At 44.6% G+C, this 21622-nt stretch overlaps 2 protein-coding genes across 4 annotated transcripts; both read left to right on the top strand.

Annotated features, from left to right (window-relative positions):
* Window positions 1–290: 290 nt before the first annotated feature.
* Window positions 291–7089, top strand: abt1 (activator of basal transcription 1). Of its 2 annotated transcripts, XM_038298376.1 has the most exons (5): window positions 291–401; window positions 2077–2450; window positions 4169–4344; window positions 5460–5645; window positions 6732–7089. In XM_038298376.1, exons 2-5 carry the CDS (start codon window positions 2084–2086, stop codon window positions 6912–6914), a joined length of 912 nt encoding a protein of 303 aa, XP_038154304.1. In that variant the 5' UTR covers window positions 291–401; window positions 2077–2083; the 3' UTR covers window positions 6915–7089. The 2 variants fall into 2 exon arrangements, with proteins under 2 accessions (XP_038154304.1, XP_038154303.1); XM_038298375.1 differs by lacking the exon at window positions 291–401 and having other exon boundaries at window positions 2018–2450.
* Window positions 7090–8592: 1503 nt separating this feature from the next.
* On the top strand, window positions 8593–21232 carry cdk16 (cyclin-dependent kinase 16). 2 transcript variants are annotated; one of them, XM_038298410.1, is made up of 17 exons: window positions 8593–8743; window positions 10284–10478; window positions 11738–11890; window positions 13427–13545; window positions 13639–13767; window positions 13845–13901; window positions 14615–14729; window positions 14830–14924; window positions 15001–15063; window positions 16304–16427; window positions 16552–16672; window positions 16895–16992; window positions 18786–18891; window positions 20476–20518; window positions 20598–20688; window positions 20757–20831; window positions 21123–21232. In XM_038298410.1, exons 2-17 carry the CDS (start codon window positions 10355–10357, stop codon window positions 21158–21160), a joined length of 1551 nt encoding a protein of 516 aa, XP_038154338.1. In that variant the 5' UTR covers window positions 8593–8743; window positions 10284–10354; the 3' UTR covers window positions 21161–21232. The 2 variants fall into 2 exon arrangements, with proteins under 2 accessions (XP_038154338.1, XP_038154339.1); XM_038298411.1 differs by having other exon boundaries at window positions 8615–8747.
* Window positions 21233–21622: the final 390 nt, after the last annotated feature.

Genomic DNA, 21622 nt, shown 5'->3' with positions numbered 1-21622 from the left:
AATGTAGAACTACTGGTGATCTGTAAAACTTATAAACATGAAAGAGAGAAATTAAGAATAATAATTGGAAGGACAGGAAAAGAATGAAGTCTGTTGCGAAATGAAGGAAATATAAATGATATTCACAGATTAAGGAAAGCGTTATTTATTTATCTACACAATACAAAATAAAAAAATAGAATTACATGTAAAATAGTGTTGCTGCACATCATGTACAGTAGGTGGCGCTATGCAGCTTAAAGCTGCTGGCGAGCCGCCATAATAGGAAAGAAGAAGAAGACAACCGGAAGCTAGCTGGTAAATTGATCGCGGCTATGTGACGTCATCCGGACGCGACCGCAGTTCCACGTGAGGCTGCAGCGGTTTGTTGATGAGGGATCGATCTGCGGCTGATTGATCAGGTCAGTTGATCAGTTATTGGTGATTATAGATGATAATAGCAGCAGCGCCGCCATCCGGCCGGTCGGAGGGATGCTGCTGTTGGTTTGAAGGGTTTCCTCTGGTTCTGATCCATACGGGAAGAACCAGGACCGGTTCTGGGCTCTGAGCTCCTCCTCAGCTGGTGGATCAGATCCTCTGGTCTAAAATATTTACTCATTCAAACATGTCTGATTATTCTTCTAATTTTATTTTATTATAATAATCTGGTAGAAAAAGTGAACAAACCAAGTGAAGCTAAAACTGGATCAACAAACAAGTTTTATTATCTTTATATTGATTTTTTTGTAGATTTTTGTTTTTCTTTCTGCTTTTGTCTGATCTGATTCCAGAGAATACAAATGTTCATTTCTGCTCTGAGTTTTTGTTTTAGCTACAATCAGAGAATTTTTACCTTCCTAAAGGAAAAGTTCGCTTATTTTCAGAATTCCAACTTCTGAAAGTTCTTTAAATCTGAAATGATTCCATCCTGTTCAATAAATGATCAGTGTTTTTAATTCAGAGTAATTTTCATGTGAATCTGCTTTACTGGAGGCATCCATGTTTGTCAAAGAACACTACTGCCACCTACTGGTTAGTGACATTGTCACGGTGCGGTATCGGCTGTTGATCAAGTCCCAGTGCTGTATTTGGTGTTTGTCACAACGCGCTATTATCCAAGTCATCTTGAAAACATTCTTCTTCCAAATGTTGGCTACATATTACGGGTTTTTTCTCTGGCCAGAAGTTCGATGGCAAATCCTCCCTCTTCAAGTTGGCGATCCAACGACCAACCCGTCCGTGGAGGATCAGGAATCAGAAAGGTGGAATAACTCTTTTTTTCACTTTTACCCGATGTATTCCAGCATCCAGCTGCCATGCACGTGGGCATTGTCAGTTTCACTATAGCTCTGGTGAATTTCAATGGTGAAGTCCTCTGGAAATCGTCAATAATTGTTGTTGATTGCAGATGTGTCTAGTAGTTCCCATTGATTTAGCTTGGAAAGCGGGGAGAATGGCGCTAGGCTTACCGCACCGTGACGTCACTGCTGGAAGATGGCAGGAGGGAGGGGCTACTATATTTGGGCAAAAATGGCCGCTCCCAGACTCAGTGATAGTGATGAAAACTATTTTTTTTATATTGTTTTTAATTTTTTACTGATTAACGCTAAATTCATTAAATCACTGCAAACATTTTAGTTTTAGGTATAAATAATGATCCATTGATTATTTCTCGCTAACCAAACTTTTCCAGAGGGAGAACCGGCTGAGGCCGGTTGGACTCTGGTTCCTGCTCAGTCCCAGTTATCTGCCAGTGATGCCAGTTTGTTATTCCAACTGGTTAAGCTGATTTCTATCAAAGCAGACCTGCAGCTTCTGCTGCCTCTGGATTCATCAAATGTTCTCCTGCCTGTTGGGGAACATTGATCGTTTCTCTCTACGGGGATCGTTTTTAGCTGTTTTCCGGAAGGAAGCGTGAATAAAGATGGCAGTCTGCAGGTTTATCCTCATTTTCTCAGCTGATTTAGGAGAAAACGAGCATCAGAGCTGGAGTTAAACTCTGGGTTCCCACTAGGTGGAGCTACTGAGCTGCAGGGCTGATGGTCCTCCACTGATGATTGATTGGACACTGGAGGTCACATGTTTCTCTGCTTCTAGGGCAGAGATGAAGAGGAGAGAGGAAGAGGAGAAGATGAGGACAGCAACCAACCAGAGCTCAGAGGAGGAGGAGGAGGAAGAGGAGGAGGAAGATGAAGAGGAAGAGGAGGAGGAGGAGGAGGAGGAGGAAGAGGGGCAAAGAGACACAAACAGTCAGACCCCAGAGGAGGAAGATGAAGGACCCACTGACCAGAAAGAAGCCCATGATGATGATGATGATGATGGGGAGCCAAAGAAGAAGAAGAAGGAGGACAGGAAGTGCGTTCCAGGTATCATCTACCTGGGCCACATCCCTCCAAGGTTCCGCCCCAAACATCTGAGGAACCTGCTGTCCGTCTACGGAGAGATCGGACGGATATTCCTGCAGCCTGAAGGTACTACGCTACTACTACTATTACTACTACTACTATTACTACTACTACTATTACTACTACTACTATTACTACTACTACTATTACTACTACTACTATTACTACTACTACTACTACTATTACTACTACTACTTAGGGCTGGGTACCGAACTTCGGTACTTTTATGGTACCGACCGAAATGCTTCGGTTCTACAGAGTATCGAAACATGCCTCGTCTTTCGGTACCAAGTTTCGGTGATTGGCTGGAACACTTAAGGTGATTGCGTCATCCAGGAAAAATACACAGGTGGTCCCGCCTACAGCCAGGGTTCATGTGTATCTTTTGTGAACTGGTTGCAGCGTCGTGGAACCCCTTTAAAATGCCCCCCAGGTCAAAAGTGCGGCTTCACTTTATTAAGACTGATGCTAATAGTGCACAATGCAATACATCGTGCACGGAGACAATTTAAGAGCAGAAAGTCGCTCTGTGTTTGACTGCAAGAAGAGCGGACCGCAGCCAGCGCGACCATCCTCCTCTCAGCAGCCCGTGGGCGGAGCAAAGCCAGAGCGGAGTGAATCATGCTGCTTTCAAACTGGACGCAGCAGGAGCAGCAAAATCTCGTCTGCTGCTTCATTTTTGCTGCTTGTACCAGCTTCTGACGCGCTGCTGAAGAAGCTTTGCTGCTCTGGCTGCGCGGTCGAAAAGTGGCTCTGACGTGCGTTGGGCGGAGCTACTCTATCCTTTCTTTGCCTTGCAGCTATATTTGCTGTGATCAGTGGGAATAAAGTAGTTTTATTATGTTTTTAAGTGGGAAAATCCACCTGAAAACATAATCAGTGCAGTCAGTTCATCCTGCCTTCAATATTTCTGTCGGAGCCGCTCAGACCCCCCCCATACCAGCGGTGCGCTGTCAGTAGGATCCCATTCAACGGGCTTGTTTGTCAGACATGGTAATTTTTCTAAAGGAAAACTGCTAAGTAAAAAGGTCCTCACAATGTAACAGTGAATATTAGACACTGAATTATTTATTTTTTTATGTAAGAGGAAAAATGTAAATGGAAAAACAGAGCTTAAAATAAAACTCAAGATTTGTACTTTTTTATGTTGTGTAATTTTCTTTTTTTTCGAATTGATATTATAAAACTGGTATCGAAAAAAGTATCGTTCAGGAACCGGTATCGAAGTGAAGGTATCGGTATTGGTACCGGAACCGAAATTTTTTTAACAATACCCAGCCCTACTACTACTACTACTATTACTACTACTACTACTACTATTACTACTACTACTACTACTATTACAACTATTACTACTACAAGTACTACAGACACTACTACTGCAGACAGGACTACTACAGCTGTAGGGGTACGGCAGCCTGATAGGTGCTGCAGACGGACGGATATTGAATAACTTTACTGTGTCGTACTTCTTAGCCCCGATAGCCTATAAACACGTTAGCACCGCAGCTATTGTTGCGTCCTCTGCTGTTTTTTTATCAGGTGGACAAAGACAAGCAAACCTTAAGAGCGCGTCTTCTGCAGCGCTGCTAATATCGTTAGCCACGTTAACCGTCTGCACATGCTGCTAAAACTCAATAACTCCCTAGTTTCTTCCAGTGTGAATAGATAATATCCTAGATACTATAGATAACGTCCATGTTTGATTCGTTCGATCGCTGAGGGTTTCTCTCATCTGAAGCTTGTTGCTGCCGGATTATAATCTGCCTGCTCTGATTCTGCAGACCGCCAGGTGAGGAAGAGGAGGAAGGAGTCTGGCTCCAGGAGGTGTGACTTCACCGAAGGGTGGGTGGAGTTCAGAGACAAGCGGGTGGCGAAGCGGGTGGCGCTGTCGCTCCACAACACGCCCATGGGCACCAAGAAGCGCCAGAGATTCTTCTCTGACCTCTGGAACATGAAGGTACTGCCTGGTTCCCTATTCTGCCTAGCAACAGTCACACTGCAGCTGATTGGCTCATTCCACGGTTATTTCTCATCCACACAAAGCGACCTCCACCCAGTCAGAGTCCAGCTGCTCAAACGTTAAGCTAACCAGACCGAAGTCGGCCTCTGATTGGTAGCTTGGTATCAGTTTAATAAAGAAAAATAATAAATTCATGAATTAATCCGTCGTTAAACCTTCATTCTGTTGGTGAAAATCTGCAGTTCAATCAGTGATCCATCCCTTCATAGATTACTGAAACAGTTAATCTGGATTATTAAAATAATCTTTTGCTAATTTAGTCATCAGTTGTTAACTGGAGAATAGAGACTTTAAAATTTGCCTTTAGCTGACAGAGCGACGCACTTAGAGCAGGAATTATGTCCAAATTGTAAATAAAATATGTAAACATTTGGCATTTAAGATAAAAAAATCTTTTTCATCAATCTGTTCTATCCAGCGTTTTAGTTTCACCTGCTTTAATTACCTAAATGTCTTCAAGGAACCTTTCGCTATCCGATTATTAATTAATAAAAAAGATAATCTACAGATTAATCGATTTGCAAAATATTAATTACTTGTATCCATGATTCAGGTTTTTTTCATTCATACAGCAGAAACAGCAGATCCATCTTTCTTTCCATCTCTTTGCTCCATTTTAACCCTCCTTACTAAAGATCAGCTCAAACGCGAGACTTTGAAACCTTTTTAGTCAAATGTAAGAAATTGATGGAGATGTTGAAGTATTACGCTAGATGTCGCTCTTCTAATGAATACATCAAAGAAGTTTGATGGAAACACGTTTCCTGTTAGTCTGACAGTAGATTAAACACAGACTGAATCTGCTGCTGATTAAACTCAGTATTGATAGAGATGAACTAAATGATTCCTATAAGCAGAAAGACGATCGGCTCCAATTAAAGGACCAGTTCACTGTGTGTAGAACTATAGTTAACTAGATCCGACTGGGTTCAGGTACAGAGGCTCAGAGTTCATCCATCCAAACAGGAAGCTGTGGTCTTAGAACTACCAGCTACCAGTTAGTTACTTCCTGAAACAGTTTCTGAAGCTGATCTGTCTGTGTCTCTACCAAGTACCTGCACAGGTTCCAGTGGACTCACCTGAGCGAGCGGCTGGCCTATGAACAGACGGTGCTGAAGCAGAGACTCCGGACTGAGGTCTCTCAGGCCAAGAAGGAGACCAACTTCTACCTGAACAACGTGGAGAAGAGCTCCCGCATGGAAAAGCTGAGGAGGAAGAGGCAGAAGGTCGGAGAGCAGGTAAGAATATCTGGGAGACACGTCTTAAAGACGAGTCTGGGAGACAGGTCTTAATGACTGGTCTAAAGGATGCGTCTGGGAGACACGTCTTAAAGGCGGGTCTGGGAGACACGTCTTAAAGGAGGGTCTGGGAGACACGTCTTAAAGACTGGTCTAAAGGATGCGTCTGGGAGACACGTCTTAAAGGCGGGTCTGGGAGACACGTCTTAAAGACTGGTCTAAAGGATGCTTCTGGGAGACACGTCTTAAAGACTGGTCTAAAGGATGCGTCTGGGAGACACGTCTTAAAGATGGCTCTAAAGGATGCGTCTGGGAGACACATCTTAAAGACTGGTCTGGGAGACACGTCTTAAAGACTGGTCTAAAGGATGCGTCTGGGAGACACGTCTTAAAGACGGGTCTAATGGGTGCGTCTGTGAGATACGTCTTAAAGACAAGTCTGGGAGACATGTCTTAAAGACTGGTCTAAAGGATGAGTCTGGGAGACACGTCTTAAAGATGGGTCTAAAGGATACGTCTGGGAGACGGGTCTAAAGGATACGTCTGGGAGACACGTCTTAAAGACGGGTCTGGGAGACACGTCTTAAAGGAGGGTCTGGGAGACACGTCTTAAAGACTGGTCTAAAGGATGCGTCTGGGAGACACGTCTTAAAGGCGGGTCTGGGAGACACGTCTTAAAGACTGGTCTAAAGGATGCGTCTGGGAGACACGTCTTAAAGGCGGGTCTGGGAGACACGTCTTAAAGACTGGTCTAAAGGATGCGTCTGGGAGACACGTCTTAAAGACTGGTCTAAAGGATGCGTCTGGGAGACACGTCTTAAAGACTGGTCTAAAGGATGCGTCTGGGAGACACGTCTTAAAGATGGCTCTAAAGGATGCGTCTGGGAGACACATCTTAAAGACTGGTCTGGGAGACACGTCTTAAAGACTGGTCTAAAGGATGCGTCTGGGAGACACGTCTTAAAGACGGGTCTAATGGGTGCGTCTGTGAGATACGTCTTAAAGACAAGTCTGGGAGACAGGTCTTAATGATGTCTCTAAAGAACGCGTGGGGGACAGATGGATAACTTCTGTTGTTGTCCTCAGGTGGAGGATAAGACCTGGGATTTCACTCAGCGGCAAACAGAGGAGGAGATCCAGATGAAGAAGAAGAAGAAGAAAGATGGCAGCACCCAGAAACGGCTGAATAAAGCCCACCTCCATCAGCTGGAGAGCCAATCAAACGTCTCACTGCTGACTAAGATTTTTAACACCAGCCAATCAAAGTGAAGCTCAGAAAGCTGTTTCTATGGGAACAATAAACACAGAAGACTTGGTGACACTTTCTGCTCCCTGACCATACATGGCGTCAGAGCAGAAGGGGGCGGGGCCATTGGGTGTCTCCTCCCACTCCTGAACATGTTTGACTTTTTTTTTTATGTAAATAAAGTTTTTTAATCTCTCATTGGTCTGATAAAGCTTGGAGTCATCAGAAATCTGGAGCGGTTCAAAGGAAGGAACAGAGCTTTGAACCGACCTGCTGAGGGGGCGGAGTCACAGCAGCACCGTCTGATGCTGGTACTGATCAGGTCCAACAGTTCATCAGTGTGATGGCGGTGGGGAAGAAGCTGCTGCAGAACCTGCTGGTCCTGCATTGAATGCTGGGAGAACAGTCCATGGTGGGGGGGTGAGGGGTCATTGATGATGTCACGGGCTCGGGACACGCAGCGCTGGGATGAAATGTCTTTAATGGAGGGAAGAGGAGCCCCCATGATCCTCTCTGCTGTTCTCACTTTCTTCCAGTCTGAGGCGCTGCAGCCTCCACAGCACACAGTGAGACAGCTGCTCAGAACGCTCTCTATGGTGCTTCTGGAGATGGGGGGGGGCAGGAAGTCCAAGCGCTTCTGGGCCGTTTGGACCAGTGAGGTGGTGTTTCCAGTCCAGGTGAGGGTGTCTGTGATGAACATCTTCAGAACCTCCTACTCAGGAATGAACCATAAAGGACGGTTTCTATAGCAACAGCTGAAACAGGAAGAATATGTTTTAGTCTTCGTATCTAGTGATCCCCAGTGCTATTGGTGAGGAGAAAGTGAAGTCATTTAGTTTATTTATTTAGCACTAACAGACGTCATCTCAGGTCACTTCACAGAGACAGAGATTACAGAGTCTCTTCAGCAATCAGTCACACCAGGCAGTTTTGTTGGAATAAAACAGTGAAAAATGCTGTTTTCACAGTTTTTCACCTTCAATCACTGTTTTTGATTTTTACATTTAGGATTTACATCTCTGTAGATGAACATTTAGATACAGTCTTTACTTATGGAAGAGGATTAGGGCCACTGGGGGAAAAAAAGTTAACAGATTTTTAGATATGATTTCAGTTTAAAATGGGAAAAAATTCAGAACTCTGACTTCAACCTCAGAATCATAATCTCTCAAACTACTCCACATCTCTTCCTTCATGGTGGCCTTAAACCCCGCCTCCTGCTCTCCTCTATCTTGTCTGCTGTCATGATTCATGCAGCTATTATTTCATCCAGATTTGCAGATTTATCTCCTTCCTTCAATAAAAATTTCTGGATTCAATTTAGTAGATTTTTTTGTTTCCAATAAAGTTAAAGAAATGTATATTCAAATATTAGATTTAATCCCTCTTATGAATTTATCGTTAGATTTATTCTGATGTTTCCCCTTCTTGTTCCTTCGGTTGATTTTTTTCCTCATATTTGCTACATTAGAAATCAAATGTTTTTTTTATTATTAATTTGGGAATCGCATTAAGTTTTTACCATATTTACTTAAAATATCACCTTAAAAATGAAGGAAAATATAATAACTGAATGGTTGTTGTGTTTGTTTTAAATCCATAAAGCCAAATTTCTGCTGGTTATGCCAAATGAAAATTATTTCTATGTGGAACTTAATATTTTTAAAGATATATATAAATAAAAAAAAAATTCCGTTTGTTTACAAACGCGTAGGGGGCGCGGTAATGTGACGTCACCACGTAGCGGAGTAGCAACATGGCGGCGGATTACTGGGAGACGGAGCGACCCGAACCTCCTTCAGACTGAACCGAACCACGGAGACCCCGGGTCGGACCGGGCCCGCCTCTGACCGTAGGTACCGGCTACTGTTGAAGCAGCTGACCGGCTCCGGGACTCTCCCGCCCGGTAACTGAACCGAACTCTGTCGGAGCGCAGGAAGTAGACCGAGCCCGCTGCAGGTGTTCAGGAGGTAGACGGAGCCATGCTAGCAGGCTAGCTGCAGCTGGGTTCGGTTCTGATCGGTTCTGGATCAACGTTTAACCTGCGGGGACACCAATCAGTTAATAATGATTAATAAATTCATTCAGATTGAATACTTAATTATAACTTAATTGAACATATAATAATAATAATTTTCTAAGTTATTGAAACATTTTCTTCTCAATGAAATTAATCCTCTGAATTTAAGGCGAAGAGTTGCAGCCTGGGGCCCTCAGTGGTTCCTCTCAGGGCCCTCACAGGGGTTCCCCTACAGGCCCCTCTCAGGGGCCCTTCTGTAATTGAGGGTCTTGCTCTCCAAAATAAATCCACACATTCATATTCAGTCCTCCCCCTTCTGGACCCCGGTATTGGTACCGGTACCGGTCAGGTCGTCCGGCTTGCTTTCAGAGTGAAACAGAAACCTGATGGAAACCGATCAGGGAGACTTCTGATTGGATGACATCCGGCCTCACAGCCTGGTTAACCTGACAGAACAGGTTGCCATGGTAACTGATGGTTTAAACTGATACCAGACTGGGATGGTGGGAAAAATTGGGCTAATCCAGCAGTTTATTTCTGGTGGTGATTCCAGTTCACTTCCTGCTGAATCGTGTACGAATCTTTGGTTTGTTGGATCAGAACTTCCCCTGGCCGCCCCAGTCCTCACCAGAACCAGAACATGCTTTACCGTAAATCCTCTAATATAGGACGGGGCCTTTATTTCACTCAGGTGCATCTTGGTCCAGGCCATTATTGGAAGGAGGCCAGAATTTGAGGCAGGCCTCTATTTCTATTTGATCGAAACAGACGACCAGTGGAATGAATAAAAACCAGATTTTGTGTCTCTTTGAACCTATAAAATACTTGGTTCATTTATTGAAAAAGTTAAGTTACCGTAACGGTATATAGAACATTATCAAGAAATACTGGTAATTCAGACATCTTCCAGCAGCTACAATTTTTCTGCACGGGAATACGCAAATAAAAGTATAGTATGTTATTATCAGAAGTTGTTGAGGACTGCCCAGAAACAGTTTTTCCATGAAGAGTTGAACTCTGTTGGAGTCCAGATCCAGTTCCTCTGGTCTGCCTGTCGATTTTAAGACCTGATTCAGATTCTTTTGATCTCAAACCTGATTTCTGGTCTCTTACCTGAATTACATGACCGGAGTTATGCACCTTAAAGGTATTGTGGAAGATTTTCACAAATTTTTGAGTTTTAACAACATTTTATTTACACAATTCAAACAATACGATCAATTATTGATGTAAAACAAGTGTCAGTTTAAAATCATTAAATAAGGAGCTTTTCATGTTGTAATTCTCCATCATCTGACACAGAACATAAACTGTGGGGAATCGGCTGAATGATGACGGTTTGGAAGTCAAGCTGCTGTCTTTACCTTTCCAGGTGTTGCCTCCAGGCTCACGGCTCCGCCCCCGTTGGTTTCACGCCCCCCCCTGCCGCCCAGACCCCCCCTAATGGAGAGGATCAGGAAACTCAAACGGCAGCTGTCTGTCACTTTAAGGAGGGGCGGGGCAGGGGGCGGGGACAGAGCGCTGAATGAAACCAGTCCTCAGGAAGTGACATCACACAGCGATTCAGGTGAGTCTTGTAGCGCCATCAGTTCAGCTTCAAGCATTTGAAACATGAGTAGCACCATTTAAAAACCGTTATTTCAGCAGGATGACTCCTGTTGCCATAGCACCAAAAAAAACTTTGGTTGTTTCTCAATTCACTAGAAGTACGGACTCGTGTTCCCGCCAAGTCCGTTCTTGACTAGAACCCAGGAAGGTCTGGACTCTGGGAGAACAGGAGCAGAATTAATCTGGATCAATTAGAACAGCAGCGTACTGATGACATCACCACATTCAAAGCTCGTCTGGAGCTGCATTTCACCTCCTGTTATTAACAGACTCTAGATAATAATAAATTATGACTTTTTTCATTTAGTGGAGGAATAATAATGAACACAGTCAGATAAACACAAATTAAAATTTTACCAAATAAAACAATCAAACCTCCATCAGAGCCAGCGGTCCTTCACACACGGCTATATAGAGAGAGGGCTGCTGCAGGCGGGCTAACGTTAGCCCTGGCTGCTAATGACGGGCTAACGTTAGCCACCCTGCAGCAGCCCTCTATGGATGATAAATAACGATCCATTGATTATTCCTCGCTGAGCGGACTTCTCCTTTAAAGACAAATGCACCAAAGGAGGTTTGCTCACATTTAGCACTTGCACCGTGTTTTTTTTTCTGACACACTGTTTACATCTGATCACTGTTGCACTTTGAGGAATGGAAATTTCATGAACGCTGTTCAAAACCAAATTTCATTTCGTATAGAGCCGTATACAAAATGAAAATAAAATGGACTAAGTCTGTGCTACATGGTAAACACCATCCACTTTGCTGCTTTGTAGATCTTCTCTCATTTGAACCTGTTTAAGGACAGAAACCTTCTGAAGATGTGGGACTGTGTCTCTTTATGGCGTATTCCTCCTTCAACAGGAATCCAGTTATATCTGAGCAAAACTTTTTTATTTCTTAATGTTGGTTGATATAAACGGCCTCAGAAAAGATCTCAAAAAAGTCCACGACTGAATCCTATAGAAACTATTAACAATTAATCTGCCATGTGTAGAAAACTCCTTCAGTATAACAAAAAAAAAAAATTTAACATCACAGCATGGACTTCCTGACAGTAAAGAATTATAATAGTCCAGTTTCTGTTCACAGTTTAAAGTTCTTCATGTCCAAAACGTCTGACCTAAGTTTCCAGACCTTTTGATTTTCCTCTGGTGATGAACGAGTTACTGTCAGTCTGACTGCTTTCTCTCTTCATCATCTTCATCCTCCCAGAGATGCCGTCTCTTCGCTCCTCAGCAGCTCTGAAGGTCCGAGCCTCATCTTCCTCAGTGCACTCGTTGCTGCAGTCGTACGGCGGCCCGATGAGGAAACCTCGTGGTCTGGGACGCAGCCTGAGTTCCTACCTGAACCGCACCGCCAGACTGGGTAGTAATAACACAAACACATGCAGAGGGCCTGAGGCGATGCTTCTGCATGCAGATCAGTTTGGCTTCACAGAACCATCTGAGCAGAATTCTACCAGTTCTGATGCTGAACCGGTGTTCTGTCAGCTCAGCATACTGCGTCAGGCCAGCATACTCTTAGTAATATGCATGATCGTTATTAGCAGTTATCAGTCCCATAGAAAGGCTTCAGATTGTCCCAGTAAGCTCAGTAGTGAATCCTAACCCAAAAGTAATTCCTTTCCCCCTCGCGGAATTTATTAATCTATTAATGTGTAATCTGAAAATAATTTCAGTAGTTCTTCATGTGCTGTAAATATAAATAAAAATAAAATGATCGGCATGTCGCACATATTAGACAAACTAAAAACAAATAAATATCATATCCTGTCACTGGGTTGTAGAATCATCAAAATGCAGATAATTCTTTAAAGCGATCTGCAAAAATTAAGAGAATTTCTATTTAAAAAAAATGAAAAATTTAAAATCTGTGTTTTTTTTTATTATCTTCTGCAGGCCAGTTAGTTCTACGTCAGCCTGAACACCTAAATTCAGCCATTCATATATCAACAGTCATCTGTCAATCAAATGTTTTCGGTCATAGCATCTTGATTCATGTGTCGCAGCTAATATACGCAACGGTTGAAATCAGAATCCTTTCCTTTCCCATTGAGTTGCGTCCCAGTGTTCACGGGGATGGACGTCTGTGTCTTCAGCAGGCGTAGAGCTAACAGAACTGGCAGCGTTGCGAGGCAAGGGCTCAAACATGTACGGCTGGAAGCCTTCTACACCAAACCAAGCTTCTGCCGCCCTGGCGTCCTCTTCCACAACATCTTCGTCCCCGCTTTCCTCCTCTAAATAAAAAATGGATGACAGAGGAGACTCATCCACGACCTCCGACACTAAACTCTCCTCCTCTTGCATGTTTCCGCTGTCCATAGCGTTCCTTGACAGCGTCGTTTCTAAGTCACCAATTTAGTGCTACTTGGTCCCAATGGAATTTCCCATTGGGAACCTGCTAGCACTAAGATGCTAACTGGTTAGCAAGATGCTTCCAACAAACCGGCCACAACCAAACCTGCTTGCAAACCTTCCGCCATAACAATCCCGCCCCCTTGATAATCGACCAATCACATTCACTTTATTCACTCGTGTAAAGTCGGGCGCCACTCGAGGGAATTCGGAAATACAACTATTGGACTTTAATAAGATCCTCATCTAACGGACATGAAATGTTTGTTTTTAAACCTAAATTCAGTGAAAAACCTAATGAATGATTTTTTTGTTGTTTTTTGCACAAACTACGTCAAAAACCTGCCTAAATCCTGAAATAAAACAGCATGAATGGCTGTAAGTAGAGCAGAGACAGAGAAAACTCTATGTAATGCGTATTACTGAGGGTATGCTGGCCTGACGCCGTATGCTGAGCTGACAGAACCTGCAGAGGGCGTCTTGGTTTAGCCAATCAGCTGTGAGTGTTGGTCTGTGTCGCGTCTGAAGCTGTAAATATCTATTCCAGAAATTGTTCATGAGGATGTCAAGATGAACTCGGACGGAGAGAGCGACCCGCCATCATCCTCAGATGATGTTCAGAGTCCGGTCCGGGTCCGACTGAGGAACAAGAAGATCTCTACTGAGGTACCAACCCAAACACGGTTCCAGCTTTAGATCCTTTCATTGCTGACGGTCTGGATGAAGGACCATCCTGAGTCTCTGCTTCTCGTCCTTCAGGACATCAATAAACGTCTGTCGTTACCGGCAGACATCCGTCTTCCTGACGATTACCTGGAGAAGTTTAGCGTGATTGGTCCGGCTCTGTTTGAGCAGCCAATCAGCAGGAGGCTCCGCAGGGTCTCTCTGGTACTTCCTGTCTCTGCTGGTCTGAGGATGTTGAGTCTAGTTGTCCATGAAGCTCAGGGTTGTTTCTCTGTGTGCAGTCGGAGATCGGCTTTGGGAAACTGGAAACGTACATCAAACTGGACAAACTGGGAGAGGTGAGCTCACAGCTGCCAGTCCGCTGTTTATTCAAATGTGGGAGTTGCTGCTGAATTAAAATATTTGTGCATTGGCCGGGTGTGATTCCCGGCCAATGCACCATCTATGGAAGCTCATTGGTAGAAGGCCACGATTCACACCATTTATCATCTGGAGGGGGGACACATTTAATTACAAAACCGAATTCATACAGCTGTCTTAAACACTTCATACATCCAGCAACGCGTCATCAAAAATTCTGTTATCCCCCCCCTTCACTCCATTCTGGGCGGCCTTTATAGTTTCCACATCGCACTGTGTGGATGCACGTGCACGACTGGACGCTCTTCCTGGAAATCTCTTAGCTTATGACCTGATTGCGTGCCAGTCAGCCAGTAAGAACCCTGTTTTTGCCAAGATTCGTATGTGACTCCTAGCTTGTAGACTCTCTGTTTACATGCTGCATTCTCTGTGTTGCTAAGTGAGCATAAGGTCAGAAACAGGACTACATAACGCAGTACAACTGCTTCCATATTTGGCAAGCCAGCCAGATATTCATATTCTACAGCATTAGAGACTTTATTATTGCTAAGACTCATACTTGAATTTCAAGATGTACTGTTTTGTTGCTAAGTAAGTATAGGGCCATGTTGTAGGATATATTCTGATTCTGATCTGATATAAGACAATAAAACTGCTTCAACAGTAACGCTGTCTGTCTGTCTGTCTGTAGGGGACCTATGCTACGGTGTATAAAGGTCGCAGTAAACTGACGGAGAACCTTGTTGCTCTGAAGGAGATTCGTCTGGAACATGAAGAAGGAGCTCCCTGTACGGCCATCAGAGAAGGTACTGCAGGGTTAGGGGTGTGGCTTAACCTCCTCTGTCAATCTCTTCTGATTTTGGTCTGCCCCCCCCCCCCCCCCCCCCCCCCCCCCCCCCCCCGCAGTGTCTCTGCTGAAGGACCTGAAACACGCCAACATCGTCACGCTTCACGACATCATTCACACGCAGAAATCCCTCACACTGGTATTCGAGTACCTGGTGAGACATGGAGCAGGTTCCTGCAGCTATTGCTGATGGTTGATGAACTAATCTGACCCACAATGATTCATTTCAGGACAAAGATCTGAAACAGTATCTGGAAGACTGTGGAAACATCATACATGTTCACAACGTTAAGGTAACTAATGGATGGATGGATGTTAGTCGTTAGATGATGGATGGATGGTTGGCATTCAACCCTGTTCCTCGGGGGGTCCTGTGGGGGGGGTACTCCGGGAGTATGGAGTACCGGGCCAATTTTTAAGGGCTTTTAGGTCTCTGTATGACTGGTGTCAGAGCCTGGTCCGCATTGCCGGCAGCAAGTCGGACTCTTTCGATGAGGATTGGACTCCGCCAAGGTTGCCTTTAGTCACTGATTCTGTTCATAACTTTTATGGACAGAATTTCTAGGTGCAGCAAATCTGTTATTCGCAGATGATGTGGTTCTGTTGGCTTCATCAGGGCGTGATCTACAGCTCTCACTGGAGCGGTTTGCAGCTGAGTGTGAAGCGGCCGGGATGAGGATCAGTGCCTCCAAATCTGAGACCATGGTCTGGAGCCAGAAAAGGGTAGAGTGCCTTCTCCAGGTTGGGGAGGATGTTCTGCCCCTAGTGGAGGAGTTTAAGTATCTTGGGGTCTTGTTCACGAATTAGGGGAAGAAGGAGCGGGAGATCGATAGACGGATTAATGTGGCGTCTGCTGTAAAGCGTGCCGTGTACCGGTCTGTGTTGGTAAAGAGAGAGTTGAGGCAAAAAGCAAAGCTCTGGATTTACCGGTGGATCTACGTTCGTACCCTCATCCATGGTCATGAGCTCTGGGTCATGATCGAAAGAACGAGATCCCGGGTCCAAGCGGCTGAAATTAGTTTTCTCCATAGTGTGTCTGGGCTCTCCTTTAGAGATACGGGGAGGAGCTCAGTCATGTGGGGAGGACTCAGAGTAGAGCCACTGCTCCTCCACATGGAGAGGAGCCAGTTGAGGTGGCTCGGGCATCTGGTTAGGATGCCTCCTGGACGTCTCCCTGGTGAGGTGTTCCAGGCACGTCCCACCGGAAGGAGGCCCTGGGGGAGACCCAGGACACGCTGGAGGGACTATGTCTCTCGATGGCCTGGGAGCACCTTGGGATTCCCCCAGAGGAGCTGGACCAAGTGGCTGGAGAGAGGGATGTCTGGTCCTCCTTACTGAAGCTGCTACCCCCGCGACCCGACCCTGGATAAGAGGAAGAAGATGGATGGATGGATGATGAACTAATCAATGGATGATTGTCTCCTTTTCTTTGTAGTTACAGTCGTTCAGCTCCTGGTCTCTCTGGGCTGTTCCCAGTTTGTCTCCTGGTTTCCCGTTTTGTCCAGTTTGTCTCATGGTCTCTTCCTGTCTCAGCTGTTTCTCTTCCAGTTGCTGCGAGGTTTGTCTTACTGTCATCGGAGGAAAGTTCTCCATCGAGACCTGAAACCCCAGAACCTGCTGATCAATGAGCGAGGGGAGCTCAAACTGGCAGATTTTGGTGAGTTCTGTTCTGGTGGTTCTGTTTGGGTTTAGGATGAAGATCTTTGCTGCAGGCGCTGAGGTTTTAGTCAAACCTGGTTCAGTTTGCAGGTTCTGTGAACACGGCTATTAATTTGTTTCAGGTTTGGCCCGAGCCAAGTCCATCCCAACAAAGACCTACTCTAACGAGGTGGTGACGCTGTGGTACCGACCGCCGGACATCCTGCTTGGCAGCACCGACTACTCCACCCACATCGACATGTGGTACCGTCAACAACCATTCTATCCTTCTTAGTTGGTACTGCAGAAAGATTAGCCAGAGGTTCTGCATGTCCTCTTGCATGTTGGGTTCTCTCAGGGTACTCCTGCTTCCTCACCTGGTCCAATAACACGGCTGTTAGGTTAACTGGTCTCTTTAAAACTGGTCTGTGTTCCTGGTTGTTTGATCACGGCTCTTCCCTGTATGTATGACCTGTCTTTCTGCAGGGGTGTTGGGTGTATCTTTTATGAGATGATGACGGGCCGTCCTCTCTTTCCTGGCTCTAGTGTGGAGGAGGAGCTTCACTTTATCTTTAAGCTTCTGGGTATGAACCAATCAGCTGGGGTTCCAATGTCTCTGACAGCCGGAGGTGGATGATTCAGGTCCAGGAAGATTCCGATTCCTTAATCGATTCTGAGAAACGATTCGATTCCTTATCGATTCTGTGAAACGATTCGATTCCTTTATCGATTCTGTGAAACGATTCGATTCCTTTATCGATTCTGAGAAACGATTCGATTCCTTTATCGATTCTGTGAAACGATTCGATTCCTTATCGATTCTGTGAATCGATTCGATTCCTTATCGATTCTGTGAATCGATTCGATTCCTTATCGATTCTGTGAAACGATTCGATTCCTTTATCGATTCTGTGAATCGATTCGATTCCTTTATCGATTCTGTGAATCGATTCGATTCCTTATCGATTCTGTGAAACGATTCGATTCCTTTATCGATTCTGAGAAACGATTCGATTCCTTATCGATTCTGTGAATCGATTCGATTCCTTTATCGATTCTGAGAAACGATTCGATTCCTTTATCGATTCTGTGAAACGATTCGATTCCTTTATCGATTCTTTGAAACGATTCGATTCCTTTATCGATTCTGTGAAACGATTCGATTCCTTTATCGATTCTGTGAAACGATTCGATTCCTTTATCGATTCTGTGAAGCGATTCGATTCCTTTATCGATTCTGTGAAACGATTCGATTCCTTTATCGATTCTGTGAAACGATTCGATTCCTTATCAATTCTGTGAATCGAGTCGATTCCTTATCGATTCTGTGAATCGATTCGATTCCTTTATCGATTCTGTGAATCGATTCGATTCCTTATCGATTCTGTGAAACGATTCGATTCCTTTATCGATTCTGAGAAACGATTCGATTCCTTATCGATTCTGAGAAACAATTCGATTCCTTATCGGTTCTGTGAAACGATTCGATTCCTTATCGATTCTGTGAAACGATTCGATTCCTTATCGATTCTGTGAAACGATTCGATTCCTTATCGATTCTGTGAAACGATTCGATTCCTTATCGATTCTGTGAAACGATTCGATTCCTTTATTGATTCTGTGAAACAATGAACTTGGTGAGGTCACGGTGACATTGGTCTACCTTCTCCTGGGACGTTCTATCGTTGCCTGCCTCGGTGAAAACAGAAGGCAGTGAACGGGAGCTGCAGCCTCTGATCCAGCCAGGCTGCCCGTCTCCTCACAGTCATCTAGATCTAATGGAGAAGGAACCCGTTTAATAAAAAAGCATTACTGTACAATTTCAGGAAATAAACTCCTCTCCCCCTGATTTAAATAAACGAGCGTCACTTTTCTCTTGCTCCCTGAACTGCGGAGCAACTTGGTAGCGTGTTTCGTTACATCCATTGCAATAGCTAGAATCATGTAAGAATTCCAGCTACCAGTAGTTCTAATTAAACATGCTAGCAATGTAGGGCTGGATTAACCAGAAAGGCACATCCCTTAATAACCCCAAAGAGAGGAAGGAAACTGGTTTATTTCCAGAAATAGCTTCTGATCTCCTAGGAACCACATTAAGCTCAGCCAGTGATATAAACTAGCTACTAACCACCAGAGTTTCCTTCCATGCTGGTCGTAACTTTAGCTTCTGTTTCGAAGGCTCTGGCGCTGCCTGGAATCGATAAGAGAATCGTTCGATTCCCATCCCTAAGAGAGGTTATACTGGAGACGGAGCAGCTGGTTAGAGGAACTGGATGTAGGAACACTGGAGAGGATTTTCACTTCCTGGACCTGAATTATCCACCATCAGCCAATCAGCTTTTTTATTGTTACTCACAGACTTTTTTTCTGCGTGAAGGTTCTCCCACGGAGCAAAGCTGGCCTGGAATCAGCTCCAATGAAGAGTTTGTGAATTTTAACTTTCCTCAGTACAAAGCAGAACGACTGAGCAACCACACCCCCAGGTACGCTGAAATACCCCCAGGTACGCAGAAACACCCCCAGGTACGCTGAAACACCCCCATGTACGCTGAAACACCCCCATGTACGCTGAAACACCCTAGCCTCGTGAGACCATCCTGATCTCGCGAGCTTTCAAGGTTTCACCCGCAGATCAGTCTGGAGACTCTCCGTTGAAGTTCAGTCTAAAGAACATGGCGGCTTCAGCCGATGAAACTAGCGTTAGCGTGGCTATCGAGCAAGTTTTATGGGAATTACAGAGTATTTCTTCTCTGAAAGAAGAGCAAAACACTGCTCTGGAGGCTTTTCTCAGAGGAAAAGATGTTTTTGCTCTTCTCCTGACTGGTTTCAGCAAGAGTTTGATCTATCAATTGGCTCCTCTTCGTCGTCGCTCTGTTAGTACGTCATATGCTTCGTTGATCTGATTGGTTTATTTGGCCCGTCTATCACCAACATAGGCCAATCAGCTAACCAGTATTTTCGCCCCTTCCCAAAATTACTTCAATGGAAGGTTTTCAAATGGAGCAAATCCATCTGGCGGAGTCAGGTTAGAAATGCCCCCAGCTATGCTGAAATATTCCCAGCTACGCTGAAATACTGACCAGTACTCTAATGCTACATTCAGACGGCTAGCAGCAGAAGCAGCTGGTTTCCATTAGAAGTCAATGGTTGACGCGCATCAAGGAGCAGCTAAAGGTCCTGCAGCACGTTTTCAGGAACAGGTGCAGCGCCTCATGAGCTTCTTTGCATCTGAGGCGTGAGACGCACTGTGAAAGCAGAAGCTGCTGCAGTTGGGAAAATTAAATTTTAGCTGCTGGACACGCCGCATCAACCAATGAGAGAAGCTGATCTGGGAGCTGGCAGGGAGTCAGACGCAGCACTGCTGATGCAGAGCGCTATGATCACTCCTCTGAAACAGTTTATTAACGCCTAAATTAACTTCAAATGCCTGCAGTTTGGATTACGTACGTGAAAAACGCTAACATCTACTTCCAGCCGCCACCAACAGGAGGGGAAAAATGATCATATGATTGTGATTTCTGTGCGTAAAAGTTTCTAAAATATGACAATATTTCTGGTTCTCTGTTAGAACCTGTTCAGGGTTCTAGGTTCTGGAATGTTCATATAAATTCTCTACTCAGTCGTGTAATAAAAAGGCTGCCTTTATCTTTACACATGAGAGGAACAAATCTGCACTTAATAGAAAACCACCAGGGGGAGCTCTAACCTTACAAATACACACAGCAGGGATGAAAACATTCAGGTTTTTTCTTTGTTTCTGATCAGTGCCAACAGCCCAAATAATTCACACATGCATAGAAATCACAGCTGGTTACAGATAAATGAATGAGAATAATAGCTGAACTTAGAGAAATGTGTTCAATACTTCAATCTATTTAACCATAACTACCTGCAGCTGAGCTGACCTTTAACACGGCAACATTTAAGCTTTTCTTCCAAAGCAGGATCCTTTTAGTTGCAGTTAGATTGTTTTTCTCTGAGTTGCTCCACGACAGCCGACGGTCGGATCAGAGACCGGCCGTCTGCCGATCCACACGCTAAAAGTCATCCTGGGTTTTTCCTTTCAGGCTCTGCAGCGAAGGGGTGGAGCTGCTGTCAAAGTTCCTGCAGGTCAGTGAACGCATCGCTGTGTTTCTATGGAATAACTCTGAACGCAGCTCTGATGAGAATCTCTTCTTTTTAACTTTAGTTTGAAGGGAAGAAGAGGATCTCTGCAGACGTGTCCATGAAACATGCTTACTTTAGTAACCTCGGAAACCGACTGCTGTCGCTTCCTGACAGTAAGTAGCTTTCAGGTGTCTTTGCCTGTTGTCACAACCATCTCACATGGTTCTTCTCAACCTTTCAGCTTCGTCCATCTTTAGTCTGTCAGAGATTCAACTGGAAAAGGAACGCTTGAGGCCGACGGCGGCGCCTGATCCAGGTAACTAAACCTGTGAGCGATCCTGGATGCCATTTAAACAAACTAAACACAAACCAGTAGGTGGCAGTAGTGTTCTTTGAATAAAAACATGGATGCCTCCAGTAAAGCACATTCACATGGAAATTACTCTGAATTAAAAACACTGATCATTTATTGAACAGGATGGAATCATTTCAGATTTAAAGAACTTTCAGAAGTTTAAATTCTCAATCTAACCAGACTTTTCCTTTAACAGGCGGTGGGGGGGGGGTCAGACCTCTGCTCAAAGTTTCTTCCCCTGTCTCTGTTCAGCTTCTAGCCCCGCTAGGAGGCGGAGTCTGCTGTTCTGACCCCTGAAGGAGGTGGAGTCAAACTGGGGGAGGAGTTTACTCTTACGACACCCAAAGGAGGCGGAGCCATCTAAAAAGGATCTCAGCTGGAAGTTTACTTTATAGGAGCTGTGACCCCGGTTTGTAGACGTGAAACAAAGAAGATTCAATATTTTAGGAATGTGAAGAAAACTTGTTTACAGATGCAATAATGAATCACAGCAGCTACCGACTAATCAGAGGGCAGCATGTTGAACCTGCAAGGTTCTGTCTTCCTATTTACTTCTAAGATCAAACCCACAGATATGTGACATCACTATGATGTCATAAAGCCAGGTAGAACACGGTCCTGATAGTCTGTCAGGTGTTTCTGTTACATAACGATTAATTCAGAGTTTTCTCTTTTATGCTCAGAGCTCCTCCTGACTGAGATCATGATGTTCGCATTCGTTGGTCATGCGATCAAAGCAGCAGGTCACATGG

Source organism: Cyprinodon tularosa, unplaced genomic scaffold (assembly GCF_016077235.1).
Source record: "Cyprinodon tularosa strain WSP-4 unplaced genomic scaffold, ASM1607723v1 ctg407, whole genome shotgun sequence".
In the NCBI taxonomy this organism is placed as follows: Eukaryota; Metazoa; Chordata; class Actinopteri; order Cyprinodontiformes; family Cyprinodontidae; genus Cyprinodon; species Cyprinodon tularosa.
Note: the sequence above shows the minus strand (reverse complement) of the source record. Positions and strands in the feature narration are given on the sequence as shown.